The sequence below is a fragment of the Podarcis gaigeae genome (genome assembly GCF_964106915.1).
Source record: "Podarcis gaigeae genome assembly, chromosome: 1".
Classification (NCBI taxonomy): Eukaryota; Metazoa; Chordata; class Lepidosauria; order Squamata; family Lacertidae; genus Podarcis; species Podarcis gaigeae.
Window position 1 is genome coordinate 104280045 of NC_139678.1, and position 21762 is coordinate 104301806.

The following is a 21762-nucleotide window of genomic DNA, read 5'->3' on the forward strand; positions in this document are numbered from 1 at the left end:
AGAAAAAACCACAGCAGAAGGGAAGCATGACAATCTGTTTCCTTCACTGTCTGTCTTAAGTTTGCAAATCCTTTTAAGGTCTTTGTGTTTACACCCCCCCAAACCCTTTTGGACTAGAGGTGTCAAGGAAGGAGTGCCATGATGATAGTCTAAGTGCCAGTTTTGAAGGCAGGCTAGGGACTGACTAAAAAGCTTTGCTCATATGAGTGTTGTTAATTGATTGTGGTGTGCACTGACCACAAGATTCAGTTCCGACCCCAATTTGGTGCTTTACAAAATAGCATTATTTGGCCTGTTTCGGCTGGGGTTGATGGAGTTGTCGTCCAAAACATCTGGAGGGCACCAGCTTGGTGAAAGCTGCTCTAGCTCCAGCCAAGCTAAAGTGTGACCCAGCTCATTGGGCACCAGCCATCAACAATTCCTCTCCCATTCCTCAAAGGTTACTGGTTACCTTCAGCTCACTCTAAAAGCCTAAACCATCCACATTCATCATCAAGCAAGTAGGTTAGACAGACAGATAATCTCTACACTTCACATACCACAAGGGTATTTCCATCACATTATCTTACAAATCAGAAACCGGTGCCATTATTGCTCCAAACTTCCACTCATTCAGATTCATTTGGTTGCTGGATTACAAAAAGCACATAAGCATAACCAGCCTATGACACATTGCAGATTGCTTGAATTATGTGTGCATTCAGAATCAATACATAACTGACCTGGAATCTGTGGCCGTGCACAGAAGGCATGTTGTTTTGCCTTTGGATATAGCTCCTAGGCTTCCAGTTTTGCATTAGCAAGCTGACCTTTGAATCACCCATATTTGAAAAAGCATTTCTCCGACACAAGAAACCAGCGTCATTTGCCGTGGCTCCAACACAGGGGAACGTTGCAGGTTAGCAGATAACACATGGCTGTTTAGCAGTTTGTTATGTCTCGCTAAGACAGTTTAATGAGGCCAAATACCAGATATTGCATAAATACAGCATGTACCTTTAGCAAATCAAGCCCTTTGGCTCGATTCCTTCTGTGCATGAGAGGCTTCAAAGCAGCTGGTGAGTTATAACAGTTCAAAATGATTGAACTCTCTGCATACAAGAATTATCACTTCCTCGGGCTGCTCTTGCTCTCCCAGCTAAAAAGAAGTTAATAGGGAAAGGTTCAGAGGTTTGAGCTGCACTTTTTTATTTTAGTTTTTGGTCAGTGTCACATTTGAAAGATATTTCTGGTGCATGACTTTAAATTTCACAGCACATTCCACAGCAAATTTCTCTCCCAGGGATTGGGTAGGGAAGCTATGCTTGAGGAACAAATGAATTAGTGGTTTCTGTGGCCTGAAATTCCTGTCTGCCTTTGTGCTTTCCTTCCCTCTAAACCAAGTGATCACGTTTCCTTCAAGTTATGTCTCACAGGAGAAGTATTCAAGGGATATTCTCACTCCTTTTAAATTCCATCACTTAAACAGCATTGTGTATGGTCTTGTGACTAATTTAACTAATACCTGAGCAAATGAAACAGCAATGCCTAAGCACCAAGGGCAGGGAATAGCTAAGGTGGCACCTCCAAGTTGTTGGCAGTCTACATCTTCCATTATCCTTGACCATTGGCCTTGGTGGCTAACGGGAGTTGGAGTCCAATGACATCGGGAGGGTACTACACCAGCAGCCCCATCAGGGCAGCAAACCCAGTAGTGGGCAGCATAGTGGGGTGGTGCCACTCAACTGACCTCTGGTTGGTCACATCGTTGGTGGCTACTGGGAGGTAGAAGGGGAGGACTGATGTGGCTGGGAGGTTGGCATGGTGCAAACACAGGGGCAGGGTGCCAGGTTGACTCCACCTGTGTGTTTGCAGTGCATTGCTTTTGCCAACATCTCTCCTTCTCCCTCCTGGTGAGCAATAGTGGTGAGACCAACCAGAAGTAAGTTGAGTGGCGGTGCTCCCCACCTATGCCATCTGGCAATATGCAAGCTTTTATGTGCAGGTGAGGGCTCACATGAGCCATGCAAAGACATTCATTGCACTCAGAAAAGCAGCACATTGGGGAGAGGTCTAAACTACTGCCCATCCGTTTGGCATCTAAGTAAGGAGACTAGAAGCCAAATCCTACAAGTAAGCTTTTGGGTGAATTGCATCACCCTGTCCTGAACCAGAAGGGACGCGGGTGGCACTGTGGGTTAAACTACAGAGCCTAGGACTTGCTGATCAGAAGGTTGGCGGTTCGAATCCCCACAATGGGGCGAGCTCCCTTTGCTCGGTCCCTGCTCCTGCCAACCTAGCAGTTTGAAAGCACAAAGTGCAAGTAGATAAATAGGTACTGCTCCGGCGGGAAGGTAAACGGCGTTTCCGTGCGCTGCTCTGGTTCTCCAGAAGCGGCTTAGTCATGCTGGCCACATGACCCGGAAGCTGTACACCGGCTCCCTCAGCCAATAAAGCGAGATGAGCGCCGCAACCCCAGAGTCGGCCACGACTGGACCTAATGGCCAGGGGTCCCTTTACCTGTCCTGAACCAGTTGCGTTTCCAGGGTACCTTGTTAGAGGACTCTCAGTAGAAATATCTGTCCAGTGTGGGGCAGGTGGGCCTTAGGATGGCCGCCTCGGTAGATCAACATCTTGGACAAGGCCCACATTCCTTAGCATGACCATGATGTGGTTCCCGCCCTCCAGCAGGAGACTGGAATGGATATACACCCAATGCCTGAGCCAAAATTCCACCTACACCTGTAATCAATCAGGTTGTGGCCATTTTTAACCATGTTTGAGTTTGTTCTACCACACCTCTTATTATTTGCTGCCTGGCGGAGGGTGGCACTGCGACGGGTACCGCAATATATAAAACCCTTAACTGTTTGGGACCAGTTTACTTGTAAGATCACCTTCCTCCATGTATGCCCATTTGACTGGCACTGCTGCAAGTGCCGCATAACACCTGCTCTGCAATGACAAGAAACAAATTTTCGTGTGGCAGCACCTATATTTTGGAACTCCCTGCTTATTGGCATCAGGCAGACACTTTTGCTGCACTTTTTTCAGTGCCTGCTTGAAGCATTTTTCTTTGGGCAAGCCTGTCCAGGCATGTAGAAGTTACATGAGGTGTTTTATTTTTATTTTTATTTTTTTAAAAAAAAGCTAGTTGGTTTTTTAAAAAACTTTTTTTATTCAAAATTAAAACAAAACATATTATCCGGAAACCTATCATCCTTATCCCCCCCCATTTTTTCCCTCCCTCCCCCCACCCTCCCACACAAAACCCACCCACCCCCACCCCCCAGCTTCCCTCAGTTCCAGTCTCTGATTTATCTAAGAATGCTGTTTTCTGCATGTTACACAGTTGTATAGATCCTCAAACTACGACATTTAGATAGTTGATTTTAATCATCTTTTGCATGCTTTAAAATATTGGTTTTAATGGAGAAGTTTAGTGTTTTGTTTTATATTTTTGCAAACTACTAAGAGGTGTGTGGTTGGTTGGTTGGTTGGTTGGTTGGTTTTACAATCAAGTGATATATAATTCTTGCAAAATAAATAAATAAAGCAAATAAGCAATCGCTTTGGGTTCTGCTTTTGAGTAGAGGCACAGCGAAAGGAGAGCTTAACTCACATCCACCCACAAACTATTTTCGTGATCTGAATTGCTCCCCCAAGCTGCTACTAGCCATACAGCGGGGGGGGGGGGGATCAAATATATTATCATGTCTTCATTAGAAGGGCTAATAGCAGCATCAGGGAATGCTTGTCCGATTTAGACCAACAAAATAGTGTATTGGGGAGGTGGCAATAAAATAATCCATTCCCTTATGATGCTGTTCCAATCAAGGTTTCAGCTCCCCAAAGCTGCTTTAAAATTTTAAAATAATAATGCTGGAATATCCACTTACGGATCTACATAATATGTAAATCACCTGCCAATAATCACTTATCCCAAAGATTGCTGCAGCGATCAGCAAAATCTAGATGTGCTTTTCTCAGAATAGCACACAGTTGACCCGTTGTTAGCTCCATCCCCCCCCCCCCCCCGGTGAACAATACCTTCGTTCTCAAATGCATTGGCACTCAAACAACTTGGAACCCAAACACTGCAAACTTGGAAGCAAGTGTTCCGGTTTGCAAACTTTTTTTCGGATGTTGAATGTGCTCCGTTTTGAGTGTTATGCTTCCGATTTGAGTGCCACACTTCTGCTTTGAGTGTTACATGGAGGTCCATCTGTTTTTGCTATTTATGTTGCATTTTTGTTTTTGTGGCTCTTTTTTGTTTTTGTGACTTTGTGGAACCCAGTTCAGCTACTGATTGATTGATTGTGTGACTGAAGTACACTGTTGCTTTCATTTTATGGATCAATGGTCTCAATTAGATAGTTAAATTCATGTTAAATTGCTGTTTTAGGGGTTGTTTTTAAAAGTCTGGGACGGATTAATCCATTTTGCATTACTTTCTATGGGAAAGTGCGCCTTGGTTTTGGAACGCTTTGGTTTTGGAACGGACTTCCGGAACGGATTAAGTTTGAGAGCCAAGGTACCACTGTATCTAGAAACAAGGCAGAGTGGAGTGGAGAATAGAGGTATAACACTACTCCCCCGAGAAGTGGAGCTATAGTGGAGCAGAGTGGAAGTAGCCAGGTGAAAAGAGAAGATAGGGCTCCTGCAACTTTAACCGTTTTGTTGAAGAGGGAATTTCAGCTAATGAGTGACCAACTGCGTCTGCTGAAATTCTCTCTACTGCACAACTATGTCCCAGGGGTCTGCTTGACATCAAATAGAAACTGAACCTTTAGTTTTGCAGCTCCAGCTCTACGGAATCCGTTTCTGATTGAACTTAGACAAGGCTCAGCGTTCTTACTTTTACGTAGCTATTGCAAAGCAATCTTCTTCAGAGGGCTTTCCAGATGGGTGACTCAGCCATTTTATATTGTATGCAGAATTTGTGCAGTTTGACGCTTTTAAGAGCTGTGCGCTTTTTCAAACTTGCTATGTATATATTTATTTATATTTATGGGCAGTATGCCAACTAAACATATCTGCTAGCACAAGGATTTCTGCTTGCATAATTGAACTTCTCCTTCTCCTCTTCCTCCTCCATTCACCGCACATCTCTCCCATGCCTTCCCCCAAATCTGCCCAGGAAGGTTGAGGGAAAACCCCAGAACAAAGTTAGAGGGCATGCAGAGGGAGCAGAGAGAGGGAAGGTTACGTGGCACAAATGGAAATCCTTATACTAGCAGATCTGTTCTGCCAGATATTGTAGACCACTTTGGAAACATTGGTTGGGAAGTGGTTTCCAAATCTTTAAATAAATTAAAATAACACAAACAGGTGTGACATCCAGGGCAGACACCTAAACAATTGTGCGATGAGTAAAAGAGTCTGCCTGCATCAGAAGTGTGGCAGGCGGAGGAGATTTTGTATTTTGTTTTATAGAAATATTTTTTAAAACAACTGCATAAATGCAGGGGGCAGATTGGGCGTGCTGCATTTGTAGTCAGTGCTATGAAAATTGCCACTAACCAGGTTTTTAAACAAACAGGAGGCCAAAGTGAAAAAAACACAGGAATGTATTAGTTGGGCAGTGTGACCACATCTGTGGTCTCTGTAATGATGAATGAAGGGGCTTCCAGACTGTCACAATTTTCAGGTGGGATTTAATCACATACCGGTTGCAGTTAAAGTTTATTTGGAGCTCTTATGCAGCAAACCAGCTTCTCCTCCCACCCCAAAGAAAACACACCCCAGACTTTGTGATAGGGAAAGTGAGGCAGAAATGAGTCAGGAAGTGTTGGTTAACATTTGCTTGATCCAACATCGTCAGCCCTCCCCACGAACAAATCTGAATGAATGCTCAATAAATAGCCGGCCTTGTTTACCCTACCTGCAAACTTTGTGCAGACAAATCAGAATGGAAGCTCCTTAAACAGGTCATCCGAAGGTGGCAATTCTTGGACTAGTTGTAGTTTCTGAGCAGAAACTGTAGTCTTCAAAGGCAGGCCTCTGTAGAGCACATTGCAGTATTTCAGTTGCGATGCAAGGCACGACTCATGCTGGCCAATCTGCTGTATTCCGAGCACATCATCTTAATTGGCTCTTACATCTAACTTTTTGCATTTCCCCCCAATAGCAAATTAGTCTGCCTTTCTATTTCACGTCTACTTGCTAAAAAGCTGGTTTTTGTTAAACAACACCAGAATCCTGGGTGCATTGGAGAACAAGGTCACTGTTACGTGTTTGCTGAACTGGTTTAAACCAATACAGTACTGTACGTTACAAAATCTGTCTATTGTAAATTGCTTTCAGTAGGTTGACAGCACTATAAACAACAGCTGAACACTGTTACACGTGGTGTAACACTTGTCTCTGATCAAGGGCCTTCAGGTGGCCTGGCATGCTGCTTCGAAAGAACAACTGAACACTGTTATTGCCTGTTCTCTATTAGTCTTTACAACGGCAACCTTTAGCAGTGTCTTGCTCGAGGATTCAGCACATACATTTTCAGCAACTTGGCTCTTAGAAAAATCAACAGGAAAATCATTCATTCTTTTTTCTTCCTTCTTTTTTCAACCCCTTTGGTTTTGCTTACCTGCACTGTCTGCAATTGTTAACAATGCTTTCTGCCTCTCTTCTAGTGGTAAATGAAGAGTCATTTCTTCCTTCTGATAGCAAACGAAAGAGCCAGTGCGGTACAGTGGTTAGAAAGTCACATCACTGGGACCTGGGAGACCAGGGTTCAAATTCTCCTTTGGCCATGAAGCTCCCTGGGTGACCTTGAGCCAGTCACTGCCTCTCAGCCTAACCTACTTCACAGGGCTGTTGTGGGGACTGAAAGAGGGGGGAAGAAAGCCGTATATGCCACATTGAGCTCCTTAGAGGAAAATGTGGAATATAAACACAATGAATGAACGAACAAATAAACGAACGAACTCAGATGGTGACAAAATTGTAGGCCAAGCAGAGCCACTAAGAAACGAAGGAAGGATTATCATAGTCTGGAGAACCTTGAGGTCTGTAGCAGTTAAATAAATGAACAACACCTAAAGAGGTCAACCCCCCCCCCTCCCAGAAGACCAAAGGAAAACTGAGCATGCTCAGTAGTCTAGAAAGTTTAGTGGCACTTGGAAAAGAAAAAGGGACTTGAGGGAGGGAAGAGTGGAATGCCCCACTTGAAGAGAATGGCTGGCTGGATCCCTGGATAGGAAGCAGGGGGTACACTGCAACAATTAGTTGCAGCTCTCACTGGTCTTTAATAATGGGAAATCCATGCTTACATCAATCAAGATCCAGAGCTGGTATGATATGGTGGTGTAAGAATGTGAGCTGGGAAGTCTCTCCCTGGTTCAAATCTTACCTCAGCCATGCTGTAGCTCTAGGGCTGTTATCTTGTCCTCTGTCTTCTTGTCTACAGTACAGGGATAATAATGTAGGTAAAGATGGCCACAGTGATACGTGTGGACGGATTTGGACACTTGAAGTGCTGTTTGAACTATTATTGCCTTTCAAACAGGCAAGAGGATCCAATTTGTTAGACAGTGTTCCTATAGGATATTGGTACAAGAAAACTAGCAGTTTAAACTACATTCATCTCATTTTCACTTCCCTTGAGAATTCTGCACTTTGCTCAGGGCTTAATTTATGTGCCTACCAGAATGTTAACTGGAACTGGTAGTTCAGAAACATCTGACTACAATATTATACCATCTGAACTAGGCACCGATTTGCTTCTGGACTCAGTTCAAAGCACTAATTTTGGCCTTTTAAAATCCAAAATTAGGGGTGGTGGGGTGGGGTACCTGTAGACCAAAAACCCACAATCTATTATGACTGGGCAGAGTGGCTGGGGCTGATGGATGTTGGAATCAAATGACATCCAAAGGGCAACATGATCTCACTCTTGGTCCTAAATTACCTGGGACCAGAGAGCTTTCCCCTCTCCCTGCCGTCATGTCTGCTTCAAATCCACCTAGAAGGGTCAGGAGATAGTCTCCCCCAAAAAACAAAGCATGGGGGGGAGAGAGAAGAGAGATGATTCTGTTGGGTAAGCACTGTGTTGAATTCCAACCCATGATTATCTACAAATAACCCCCAAGTAGATAAATCTGTCTGATCTTCATCTCCCGCCACCCAGATCTGCCTGTGCCCCCACCAGAGTAAGAAATATGTCAGGTGGACAGGAGGGACAGAGCCATTTCTGTTGTAGTGCCAAGAAAATGGGATATCCTGCCAGAGGAAGCTTGCCTGGTCTGGTCCCTGTTCGTCTTTTCGGCTGGCAGCTAAGAACCTACCTCTCTTCAGCATTGCCTTTTGATTTTTTACTGCTGCCACTTTTACTCTGTTTTGCATTACACTGTAATTTTACTGCTGTTTGTTAATGTCCGAACCTTTATTGCCATGAAAGTAGGCCACTTTCATGATAGCAAGCCATATTTATTTACTTTAGACTGTGGCAAATAAATACATTCTAGGCCTCGTTCAACCATGGCGCCAGTCAGTTAATACTGAAGCAGATACCTGTGTTTAGTGTTGTTCCCTTCCATCACTGTGTTACAGATAATCCTTACACATTTGAGACTTGGTCACTCAGCACAGCTTCCTTAGATACCACACAGGCCTTGGCAACTTCCTCTCTTACTGAGCCAAGCCTTTGTTTCTTATGTGAATATCACTAGCAGAGACGGGAAAGGCTGGCGAATCAGGCAAGGCTGGTCTAGACTAAGACAACCAGCAGCTGATAAAAGTTGCCAGAAACGGATGTTTCAGATTCGAGAACTTGCTTTCCAAACCATAACCATGTTCTCATGACAAAGCTTCCTGTGCATCTGAGAAGAAGATATTGCTGTTCACTTCAAAGTGGTGTCTCTAAACATTAAGATTTGTGGCTTAAAAATAAAGGCATAGAACTGATGTACCTCTTCCTGTCCGAATGCATGAAACTTGTTATGACCTAGGCTTGAAGACCAAGGGAGCTAAAAGAACAGACTCCTCTAATCAGTCCTTATTCTATCACATCCTTGCAAATATCTCTCTGAGTCCCCTTTTCTTCATCACCTCTGCTTGGTTCCCCCCACTGTAATAGTTTTTCCCTGTGTGATCCTGTTCCCTTTTATGTTCAGGCTTCTTTGCTACATTCCCACCCACCCCTCCCCTGTGTCTTATGTGCAGAATGTACACATAACAGCTCTCTTCCAAGGCCTCATACGTAGGCAGCCTGAATGGGGTCAACTGTACAATTCCAGTCTGTCCCCCCCCAGACGATCCTTCCATGGACACAGCAACCGAGCAACTTTAAAAAAACCAAAATGTGTTGTGTGTTTTGCTTCATGTTTTACAATAGCACGCAACCTTCTGCTCTTACCATGGGAAGAAAACAATGCAAAACGACAAGGGGGTGAGAGGGTTAAAATAAATAGTGGGGAGGTTAGATCATTTTGTTTCCACTAAGCTATTTCTAACTCCTTTCAATTAGCCTTATTGAACTATACATTTTGTCTTGACGGGAGGTTATATATTACAAGTATTAAAATGAATGGCAAGAGTAGGGCTAGGAGCGTCTTGAAATATATCGGGCAGGGCAATTTGTAAGACCTATATTATTCCCTATATTGGGTGCAAGAAGGTTTTTTCTGATGTGACCTACCTTTGCACAATGAACCTCTTTCTATGTAATTAAGCAGCTGTCAATCCTTCTAACACCACTGTGTTTAAGGAACCTACAGGCGTGTTAGCTGGAAGGTCGAGTCTCTATGGGAAGTTCTGCTAAGAGAGAAGATCTCACCTTCCTTTGTTTCCTCTCCATGCAGTTTTGGGATGCAAATATAAGAGCAGATTTTGAACTGCTAGGCAGCCCAGGGCTTGTTGCAAATTGCTGGCTCAATCAACTGACCAGGCACAGATTCAGTCGATGCATCTTTCTCATCAGTTTCCTGACTATAAATAATTGCGCGAGGAGAAAAAATCACTACCCTTCACCTTTCATTAGTAGCGGCACATGTTTCCCCAGCTGGATCATTTCCATGACAGCTGCTTTATCTTCCTGCAGATCTTTCCCTTTGAATCCATGCTTGATGAAAAGCATTCTTGGGTGGGTAGGTGGGGGAAATACTCCCCGTACCTTTAACTTGCTTGGTTTTAGTGCCACTGTCTGAATCTGAACTTTTTTCTTTCTGTAGGCAAATTCACACCCTTTTATATCCCTTTCAATTGCTTTTAATGTTGTTGTTTTATTTTTAAAGGTATAGTTTCATCACTGCTGTGTTTGATGACCTGGGCTCCTTTGGGAGCAAAGCTGGGATATAAATGCAATAAATTAATTATAATAATAATGTCCCAAAACCTCCTAAGCACATTGGTGTCCTGTATTTCTTATCTGCCAGGGTTCTCTAAAACTCTTTTAATGCTTTCCCTCCCAATCACCTTGTCCTTCTCAACTTTATCTGCTGGAGAAATCCTCATTACATGCTTCCCCTGGTCTGCCCAGATGCTCATCACAGCTTGCCCAAAGAGCAAGAGGAATTTCAATGTGAAAGAGCTGCACTGGGAGACTCTGGAGAGAAGTTTTTGGCAGATTTTATTACAGCAAATTAAATAAGAAAAGAAGAAGACCATCAGAGTTGTGTAAACCAATACAATTTATAAAGCCACAGGTGCAGCAACCAAGCATGCTGACTTTAGCAGCAGACAAGCATCAAGAAATGAGAGGTACAAAATACAAAGTGGACTCCGACTGAATACAATTTTTTTTTAAAGAAAAGAAAGGAAGGATAGGGAGCTACAGTAGAAAGGAGAGGAGGCACGAAACTGTTCCATTCACACATCAGCACTGGGAAGTGTGTTACAGACAACATGCTGCAAAGTGGCTCTAGGGCACCCTCCACACACACACACACACACACACACACAGAAAAAGCACAACCTGACTGTCCACCCCAATGGATGATGTCCCTGCCCTCCCCGCTCCAACCTCTGAAGGCAAACGTCTCACAAGAGAGCTGAGCGATTTTACATTCAAAATTGTGATTTGTCCCCATTCCCCACCCGCTCCACACGAAACAAAAAGCAGCGAAGTTGGGAATGTATCGTCTGTGTGCATTGACACGGCATATTTACAGGACACCGACATCAAATTGGAAGGCTTCACGGCTTCATCACAACCCCCGCGCCCCATCTCTCTCTCTCTCTTATCAACCCCTCTCCCAGAGCCAAGACGAGGCCCGGGACGCCGAAGTGAAGAAACGGGAGCGCATGTCACGCCTTTGCCTTTGTAAACAGTCCCAGCGCTTCGCTTCCTGCGGAGTTCAGCACAGTTCGGCTCCCTCTTGCGAAGTTTGCCCGGTCCTCTGGGTGCCCCTGACGGAGGGGGAAAGGGAGAGGGAGGAGGAGGAGGGTGGGGTAGCCGGTCGTTTCCTCCTCGCCCCACACCCTACCCCATCTCAACTCAAGATATCATACCATAGCCGAGAGAGAAGTTTCCGACGAAGGCACCAACATGGTCCGCACCGTCGAAGTCTTGGCGTGGCCAGGCGGGCTCCGCTGGGCTTCGGAGGGGTTGGGGAGGTCAGTAGGGCCCCACCACCACCGCCTCCACCTCTTTGGACGGCCGCCTGTCCTTCACCAGAAAGTTGATCATGCCTTCGGACTTGATGAGCAGGTTGCAGCCCAGGAAGAAGATGCCGAAAACGACGGTGAGCGAGAGGACGCACATGACGGCGATCTGCACCACGCGCATGATGTACAGGCTCCTCTCGTCCGGCGCGGTCACCACGAAGCCGTCGTCGGTCACCACCGACCGGGGCGTGAAGGAGCGCAGCACCCTCTCCAGAGAGTCGCTGCTGTTGGCAAGGAAGAGCCCCACCACGTCCGTCTGGTTCCTCAGCGAGGCGTTCATGACCCCGGCGGGAGGAAGAGGAAGGGGCTGCGGGCCCTGGCGTCGGAAGACGTGCGTGGAACAGCTACCCCGGCGGCAAGGAACCAGCCCAGAGAGCCTCATGCGGCAGAGGCGGAGGATCAGGTGCCCGGTGAGGACTTGGGTAGGTGTCGGTAGCAAGCAGCCGCGAGTTCCGGCGGGGCTGGACGTCCCAGGCAGAAATCCACGTCGGAGCCGCTCCTTCCCTCCGCTTTCCCCGCTCTCCAGCTAGGACTATTGCGCCCGGAGGAGCCGAACTGCTCCGGTTGGCTGCAAATCGCCTCGGGGAGGTGGCGTGGGCAGAAAGAGGCGTCAGCGGCTGCTCCTCCCGGGGAAAGGGCGCCCCAGATCGGCTCGCCAAGGAAGCTGCAGCGAGAACCTCGAGGGCGCCTCGCCACTTCTTGGAAAGGAAAACGCCGAGGGGAGCGAGCGAGAGCAGGTCGGGTCCTCGGCGAGAGCGCGGCGTCGAGGGCGAGCGGACAAGCAGAAAGGGAGAAGTGACCCACTCTGCGCCTCCGAGCGGCTCTTTCGGCGCAGCGCACGGCGGGAGCGCACAAGCGCCCACCTCCTCTCGTCAGCGGAGTGTCGGTTCGGCCTCACGGCATGGCTCGCGGGGCGGGGCCCGCGGGCATCAACTCCCCTCCCCTCCTGGAAGGCGCTGCGAACTGGGCAAGGCGAAACCGCGGGCTCCTGCCTTCCTAATTGCGCCTCGCCGCTTTTCCCGGCAGTTTGAGAGTTTCCAATGGTTTTTCTTGCTAAACTTTTACGCACTTGGAAGCGCCTTGGGAACGCTTTTGTGAGAGGCGGGATATAAATGGTTGACTCAGAAAACAGATGTACTGTAGATGAAAATGTGCAGCAGAAAAAAATGCTTGATAGTGCGCCTGCTTATAGCAGCTGGAATGACCACGGCAAAGTTTGGGAAAAACGAAGTGATAAGCTGAAAGGCTTTAGGGACCAAAGACAAAAGGACGATTTCTGACTTTGTTTCATGTGTAAGCAAGGAGGAACATAGCCGAGGGACCCCCCCCAACCAACCCCCCCCCCCCGCCTCGACCGACGAATGAATATGGCTAATGCAGTGACTCAGGGCACTTGAATACTTCCATTACTTTCCTTTGATATAATACGGTCCATGTTCTGTAACCTTGTCTTGTTTAACCATTATGCCTAATGCTACAGTCAGATACTTCCAGACGCCACCTTCCAGGCATTCACACACTTGTGGTTTATTTATTTCGGTTTTATGTCCGTTTTTGTTCTACAGTTACCTACAATTGTATATGGACTATGTATATTGTCATTGGATCCTGTCTGATACCACTAGAATTTTGTACAACCTTTTTTTTTGGTGAAAATTAATAACAATATTTTAAAGCTTTATGTGGATTTGATTCCTCGCTCGTTTACTCTTAGGAGTGCCTTGCACGGGAGTGGAGGAAATACATTTTCATCACTGCTGGGGCATAGGCAATCCATTGCCTCTCTACCCTGAAGCAGGCAGTGGTGTTGCCTGGGCAGGAGGGCAGGGCAGCAGCAGGGGCCCCCAACGCAGCACAGTTGGCTTACAATCATAGAATTGTAGAGTTGTAAGGGACCCTGAGGATCATCTAGTCCAACTCCCTGCAGTGCAAGGATATGCAGCTGCCCCATACAGGGATCCAAACTGCAACCCTGGCATCATTAGCACCATGCTCTAATCAACAGAACTTTCCAGGCTTACTAAGTTCACTACCATCTCAAGACATTTCCCCACCATATAACCATTAAGTCCATATTCAAAAAATGATTTAACTGGACCACTGGAAGTAAGCCCATTGAGCTGGGTGGGAGTTTTTCCCTGGTAAGCACATACAGGATTGACGCTTAGGGGTGATTTTATATGGACTGGGTTTCACAGGGAACACAGGAACATAAGAGGCCGCCTTAAAAAGTGGGTTTTCCCAAGGAAAGCAGTGGGGCAAATGAAAAACCTCTCAGACCCATATCTAGAAAGCCCATGACAAATGGAAGAAAACAAGGGACAAGTGCAGTTAAGCCCTTACTCTCACTGCAGTCTAGAATAGGTTTAGGATTGCAGCCTGATTTAAATAAACTGTAATATACAATACACAATACTGTAAAAAGCAGAAACATACGACTCTCATAAAACATCTAGCTGTATTAACAACAGCAAGGACTGCATTATTTGAAGGAAGAACAACATTTTCCTTTCCCCTCCCCCAAAAAATATTTTGGATTGAACCCTAGGAAAATGTAATGTCTCAATTTTTTGAAGATCATGCGTTCTTTGTGTAAATGCTTTTAATAGTCTCAACATCTGTTTTCGGAATTCAAAATATTATTTTTAGACTCATGGCTAACACGAAGCATGGCTCAGATGCTGAATCCAAATCTTTGTTTAATGTGTGGGTTGGGTGGGGTGGGGGTCAAACATGTGTACAGTAGAATCGAAAATTGCAATGCAGGAATCTCAACTAAAGCATCCATGACAGATGGCTATCCAACCTCTGCTTAAAAACCTCCAAGGAAGGAGAGTCCACCATTTCCCGAGGGAGTCCATTCCACTGTCAAAACAGTTCTTACTTTCAGAAAGTTCTTCCTGATGTTTTGTCAGAATCTCCTTTCTTATATTTTCAATCCATTGGTTCAAGTCCTACCCTCCAGAGCAGGAGAAAACAAGCTTGTTCCATCATGTGGCACTGGAAGATGGCTATCTGTTATGTACTGAGTTGAATAGGATCCAAACTGCAGCAGTCTGATTGGTCCTAGAACAATAGGCTCCAAAAGGCAGCAGTCTGATTGGTCCTAGAACAATAGGATTCAGAATGCAGCAGTCTGATTGGTCCTAGAACAATGCAGCAGTATGATTGGTTAGCAGGAACCACCCAATCATGCTCCAGATAAAAGTGAATCCACAACCTGATTGGCTTACAGTAGAATTCCGGAATTAGCCAATCATGTGCAGCCCATTGTGTAAATAATGTATATAAAGCAGATACTTTGAGGGGACTTTCATTCATTCCTCCTCACCACTATGAGCTGAATAAAGAGCATGAAATCACTTTGCGACTCTGAGTATATTTCACTATCATTTCTCCTCCTTTTTTTTCTCTCCAGTCTCCTTTTTTTCCAGGCTAAACATCCCCAGCTCCCTCAACCGTTTCTGACAAGGCTTGGTTTCCAGACCCTTTAGCATAAGCCCCTTAGCACAGTGATAGCACACATGCTGGGACTCCCATCATGCCAAATCATTGGCCATGCTGGCTGAGGTTGATGAGTTTTGGAGTCCAACATTACCTAGAAGGCATCACTTTGGCTGTGCTACCTCTGCCTTAGCAGATTACTAGTCTTTATCAACAGCAGCAGTCCTGAACAACTTTTGGGGGCAGAAGTAAATGCAAGGTCCCCTATTTCTTCTTGATCCTCCTCACCTCCTCAAGCTTTTTCAGCAGGATGCTTTAGGTGTTCATTTTACATATTTATGGGATCCTTAAATTAATATAGTTATAATGATCAACTTTGTGATTCACACCATCAAAACTGACAGTGTGGGCCATACATCCAGAGATTCCATGTGTACAAGACCTGTAGACTGAAAATATGTTCTTTGTTCCAGTTGTACACTTTGGGATTTTGGTGGCAGTGAAGGGTGGCGTTACAAAACCCAGCAAGATCAAACTAGATAAAAACATTCACTTAAACTCATCTATTTGCTAGTTATTTATTTGCAAAGTCAGGTCCCTGGAGGGCCTCATGTGTTTGAAAGACCACCTGTATACTTTTGCTTTCCCCATCTGCATCCAGGCAACTCAAGAACAACCTGCCAAGTTCCCAAACAAAGAACATGATAAATGTGGCAATTGGATTAAATATAGAGAGGACCGGAGGAATAATCAATTTCTGGAGCCTGTTCACCCAACACTCTGGTAAACAGAAGTGATAGAAAAATATTCAGTCAGATGATGTGGGTATTAGCTCTTTCCAGTGAATACAAATGTCCGCAGTATTTGTTCTAAAACACTCTTGTTAAGAATCTGAAGGCATGCGACTCAAACTGTGCGCATCCCTGTCAGTTCACCAGGTCTTTCTAGACACACATGCACATCAGTTTTGCCAATATAAATGTGTCACAATGCTGAGGATTCAGAATCTGGATCTTCCAAAATGTTAGTCACAATCCAAAAATACTGCTAAATGTTGACCTTGAGGAATACAAGAGGAATACAGAAGCAGCTGCGGTTGAAAGTGTTTGCACAAGCAATGCAAACCTTTAACAATGGACTTGTATTGATGGCCACACAAAGTGGGGTTTATGGGTTTACTGACCAACTTGACCTTTTCTGGTTATATGCCACTTTGTTGAAATCACACTGCATGTACACCAATATTTTAGAATAAATTTTCTGTGCATATGCAGGACACAGTTCTGGTTTTTGAATGGGAAGTTTGTCTGAATAGTTCTGTGTGCCTATTAAGGACATAGTTCTCCATTTGACTGTTTGAACAGCCACAGCTCAGCATATATAATGCACATCGTCAGTCTCTGGCATCTCAAGGCAGGGCTGGGAAGGAGCTCTGCTTTCAGAAACCCACCTTAGATTCAGAAAATCTAAGTAATTACCAGCCAGTTGTCAAACTCCCCTAACAATAACCAAGTGCTCTTGGTGGAAACTGATTTTCTAGATCAGTTTCAATCAAGGTTTAGGCCCAGTTTTGGCACAGAATCTGCTTTGGTTGCTATGTAAGACGACCCCATGGTCTTCCAGAAGTTGTTGGACTCCAACTCACATCATTCTTTGGCATTGGCCATGCTGGCCGGCATATTTTCCCAAGCATGCATGTAACCATCTGGTAACCTGGTCATCTCTATGGTCCTTTCAAATGGTGAACAGCATTTTATGACCCACTGCATGCAGGCAGAAATGCAGGGAAGAAGTGGAATGGGTGGCTGGCTGGTTTTCTATGATCCTAGTAACCAAAGAGAAATGGAGCCTTTCCCCTGCCCTAGGAGGAACAATAAAGGTTTGAGCAGGAACATTAAGCCAGTTCTTGAATAAAATTCATTAACACAACCTAGACAATTACATTTTGATCCCTCTTCCAGAAGCTATAGAAGATGAACAATAATGCAGGCTCTGCTGGATACAATGGATATGTGTATGTCTAAACCACAGAGCCTAGGACTTGCCGATCAGCAGGTTGGTGGTTTGAATCCATGTGACAGGGTGAGCTCCATTTGCTCAGTCCCTGCTCCTGCCAATTTAGCAGTTCAAAAGCATGTCAAAGTGCAAGTAGATAAATAGGTACTGCTCTGGCGGGAAGGTAAAAGGCATTTCCGTGTGCTGCTCTGGTTCTCCAGAAGCGGCTTAGTCATGCTGGCCACATGACCCGGAAGCTGTACGCCGGCTCCCTCAGCCAAAAAAGCGAGATGAGCACTGCAACCCCAGAGTTGGTCACGACTGGACCTAATGGTCAGGGGTCCCTTTAAAAGGTAAAGGTACCCCTGCCCGTATGGGCCAGTCTTGACAGACTCTAGGGTTGTGCACCCATCTCACTTAAGAGGCCGGGGGCCAGCGCTGTCCGAAGACACTTCCGGGTCACGCGGCCAGTGTGACAAAGCTGCATCCGGCGAGCCAGAGCAGCACACGGAAATGCTGTTTACCTACCCGCCAGTAAGCGGTCCCTATTTATCTACTTGCACCTGGGGGTGCTTTCGAACTGCTAGGTTGGCAGGCGCTGGGACCAAGCAACGGGAGTGCACCCCGCCGCGGGGATTCGAACCGCCAACCTTTTGATCGGCAAGCTCTAGGCGCTGAGGCTTTTACCCACAGCACCTCCCGCGTCCCTCAGGGGTCCCTTTACCTTTACCTAAAGTAGGCTTTGGAGAGTCTGAACATTGGCACTGACTCAGTCTCAAATAGCTCCTTAAGAGTACATCTGAGCTTCGAGTTGAGCAGCCTTGAAGCTGCTCTTGATCCACACGAGTGTCTGAAGCAATCATTGGTTAACTGTACAATGGGGAGAAATAATTAGAAACAGTACTGTATAGCAAAGTGAATTTGGCACACACACCTATTCTGTATTAAGGTAAACCAGATTTTGTCCAGCTGAATTCTGTGGCCTGCATACATCAAAAGGGCACCCTCGTTTATTTTGCACAGTACCTTGTGCACAGTACCTTGGTTCTCAAACTTAATCTGTTCTAGGAGTCCGTTCAACTCCCAAACCCGTTCGAAAACCAAGGCATGGCTTCTGATTGGCTGAAGGAGCTTCCTGCACTCAAGCGGAAGCTGCGTCAGATGTTTGGCTTTCAAAAAACATTCGCAAACTGGAATACTTCTGGGTTTGCGGCGTTCGGGAGCCAAGCCGTTTGAGTACCAAGGTACCACTATATATTAATTTAGCTGTCATGGGAGAGGCACTCTGGTCCAGTTCTGTTACTATTGGCAATCTGGCACCTCGATTCTCCACCTTGGCTTCTGAAGTGGTCGGTGTTTGGCACAGATTGTGAAGCCAATCATTGCAGGCATAGCAGAAAGACCTTTTATTTTTTACTGTTATTATTAAATGAAAATTGAGATTCTGTTCAGCTCTCTGCATGATGCCAAATTTCAATTTTACATGGTGCATTATGAACCTAAGAAGAGCCCTGCTGCACAACATTAGCAGTAAATATAGTTTAAAAGCTATCCAAATCAGTCTAATCAGCACAGTATCAACTAGATTTTGGGAGTAGGCCAGGGTCGGCTCTGCCCAGGTCAACATTCAAAGAAGAATCACAATGCTTTCTTGAAGAAACTCCAACCAGAAAAAGCAGCAGTAACAAACAGTAAAATCAATCCTAAGATATATTCAGGGAGCAGAGCAATTTGTACTAGAAAGCATAATTCATTCATATTCTCTCTCTCTCTCTCTCTCTCTCTCTCTCTCTCTCTCTCTCTCTCTCTCATCTTTTGTTTTGAAACAATAAGGAAAAAACAGGGCAGTGTTTTCTGAGGGCAAGGGTAGTGGTGTTCTCCACCTGCCGTGTTCTGTAATTTAGTCTGGGAAAAGGAAAAGGAATAGATCAAACACAGAGCACATTCCAGGTCATGCAGTGACATCTAGTGTGTGTTAGGCACAACAGTCACAAGGCAATTTTTTTCCAGCTGAATTTACAGACAGTGGCTTTTGAAAGTATAAAAAGTGCTCAAGAAAGGTAGACTCAGTGTGTCTCCTTGTTACTTAGGAAATAAGAACTGTTGCGAAAGATTCAATGATTCATTTTGTGTTTGCATCCATTAAAAAAATTAATCTGTCTTTGAGTCTCTCTGTGTTCTCTCCACTTCAGTGTGCAATTCAGGTTCCAAGCTGCTCTGCTTAAATCGAAGCTCTGTGTTTTCCCCCATTCACTATAATGGGGAACCTAAAAAAGGTTATATCTTTCCCCCTCTTTGGCCAAAATGGATAAAATTTAAAGACACAGGAGCCATTCCAGAATAGATTAAGCCTGCCAACTTTCAGACAAATAGGTCCAGGGCTTTTTGTGGGAGAAATAAAAGGAAATAACCTCCGTCCATAATTCCTTATGAGAAGGGGAAAGGAAAACATGGATTTATCTAGCTGCAAGTGGAAGAAGACTGGGCAATGACAAATGCCATAGCTGTTGCCCTTTGCATTCTGTTGGCAAAGAGGAGGCAGCCCACCCTTTATATCCACTAAACTTCCATGTGCTATTGCGACATCACAGGTATGTATAAATATATAAATAAATAAATAAATAAATAAATAAAGCAAGCCAACAGTAACAACTTGGAAAGCTTCACAATTGTGGGTGTACTTGAGTAGTTGTTTATTTGTGTGCTCCTTTATTACTAAAAGTATTTATTAGAACCCACCCTTCACCTGTACTGATACCAAGAGGGACCAGACCATAAAACTATTGTGGGGGACCTTTCTTCAGCTCAAGGGATGCCATGACTTGTAGGTAACCTTCCAGGTTCAGTGATGGACAGAGCCAGGGGCAAAGGGAAGTGGAGCAACAAATGTGACTCTTATCTTGAGCATTTGTTTCAGTATACACAAGTGGCAACATGCAAAGGATGAGAAGCAGCCCCCATGCCTTTCCTAGAGTTGACATGGTTTGCCTGTATTTTGTCCTTGGGTATCTCTAGCTAAGTGCAAATTGCTGTGTGCAAATCGCTGTGTGAGAAGCCACTCTCAGTGAGCCACAGCTGTTCGCCCAGCTGTCTTACTGCAGGCCTGAAGGCAAATGCATTTTCAGACAGTTCTTTCTCTTCACGCTTACAGAATCATTTCTTGTTCCCCTACAGCAAGGGTGGGGAACCTCTTCCAGACCAACGGCTGCATCCCCCTTCTGGACAACCTTAGAGGGGCCACAAGCAAAAATGGGTGGCGTAATGAATGCAAATTTTACCTCTGTAAAGTAAGCTAGTTGCGTGGCGAGTCCCCCCCTCAGTGGAAATAAAGACGCATGACACGATTATTTATGATTAATGGGCTAAATATGGCCACAACTTTATTGGTTACAGGTGATGAGCGGTATTGGATTAGGCATTGGTCCTAATTGACTATCCGGCTTCAGCCCGTCTGCCTGACGTCTGGGAAGGGTTAACCACCAGTCGAGGGAATCCTGCTGATGTACATCAACTCAGAACACCCCCCGGGGTCACCGCTCTTGGGTGTGCCTCAGGCCCTCACCTCCATAGGCTTTGGACAGGGCCACGCCCCCCAGAATCCTTCAATATGCGGGGCAGGTGATGGAGCTTCCTCCCCTCTTCCATCTACATGACAATACCAATACCAATGCCTAACTGCCAATACCAAGAAAGTTGTGACGATTTGCTATGAGGTAGGCGAAAAACCAAGTGGCTGGTGCCAATTTGTCATGTAGAAAAAATTCCTACCAGGCCCCTCAATGGCGACCAACCAAGGTCCATAGCAAGGTCAAGGACAAAAACCTCAATGGGCGGGAGGGTGGGAAACCGAAGCAGCTGGAGACGGCAAAAGAGGGAGATCCCTGGCCGCACCAGCAATAAATAGGGCTGGCCACACCCCCTGAGCCAGCTGATTGGCTGTCCAGGGGGTGATGCAGCTGGGGATTCCCTCAATCGTGCGGAGGCTGAGAGCCAGCCCCACGTGCGTGGTGGGGGCAGAAGTGGCTTTCACACACACACACACACACACACACACACACACACACACAGCCTCTCCATCCTCCATTAAAGCATGCAAGAGGCATTATGGGAGTTCAATGAAACGTTCCAGCCAGGCAAAACCATTCAGGGAGGATGTGAAACAGGTCTAATGGCAGGTTTGACTGCAGAGGGGGTTTGGCCTGAGGAGAGTCCTAAGGGTCAGAAAGAGAGTTGAAGTTTTGCATTTGGCCAGTTCCCCAGCCCTGGGGTCCCTGCCACAGCATTCTGGTAGAATCAACCACTGATGTTTGCCCCGAGCCCACTTTTACAATTCCCACTCCCCTACCCCAAACCTCTCAATCCAGTTAAGCAAGAAGCACCATCACAGTTCCAGGAAGCATTCCAACCAGGGCAAAACTTCTTGAGGAGGGTGCAGAGCGAGGCTGGTGAGCATCCTAAAGGTCAGACAGCATGCCTGGAAAACTGCATTAAGCCTGCAGGCTAAGGTGGTGTAGAATCCTCAGGCTTTTGCACTGCTACATATTTACAACGTGTAAATATGTAGCAGTAAGGCAGATGAAATGCAGCACCAACACAACATCCATGTAATATATCATGCACATACTGTACCTTCCATACCATCTCTCTTTTATTCCAGAAGAACATGGACCAGATCAGAGGTTTACTCTAGTCTAGCCTCTTGTTTCTCACTGTGGTTAATTAGATGCCTATGAGAAC

The 21762-nt window shown here is 45.6% G+C and overlaps 1 protein-coding gene across 1 annotated transcript; it reads right to left on the minus strand.

The window, feature by feature from the left end:
- Window positions 1-10592: 10592 nt before the first annotated feature.
- Window positions 10593-12906, minus strand: RPRM (reprimo, TP53 dependent G2 arrest mediator homolog). The gene has a single exon (XM_083742705.1). It carries the CDS (start codon window positions 11966-11968, stop codon window positions 11537-11539), a length of 432 nt encoding a protein of 143 aa, XP_083598831.1. The 5' UTR covers window positions 11969-12906; the 3' UTR covers window positions 10593-11536.
- Between the last annotated feature and the right edge of the window lie 8856 nt (window positions 12907-21762).

What these genes read in the sequence shown, in the direction of transcription:
- RPRM (XM_083742705.1), bottom strand. Translation starts at nt 11,968, where the DNA reads ATGAGGCTCTCTGGGCTGGTTCCTTGCCGCCGGGGTAGCTGTTCCACG.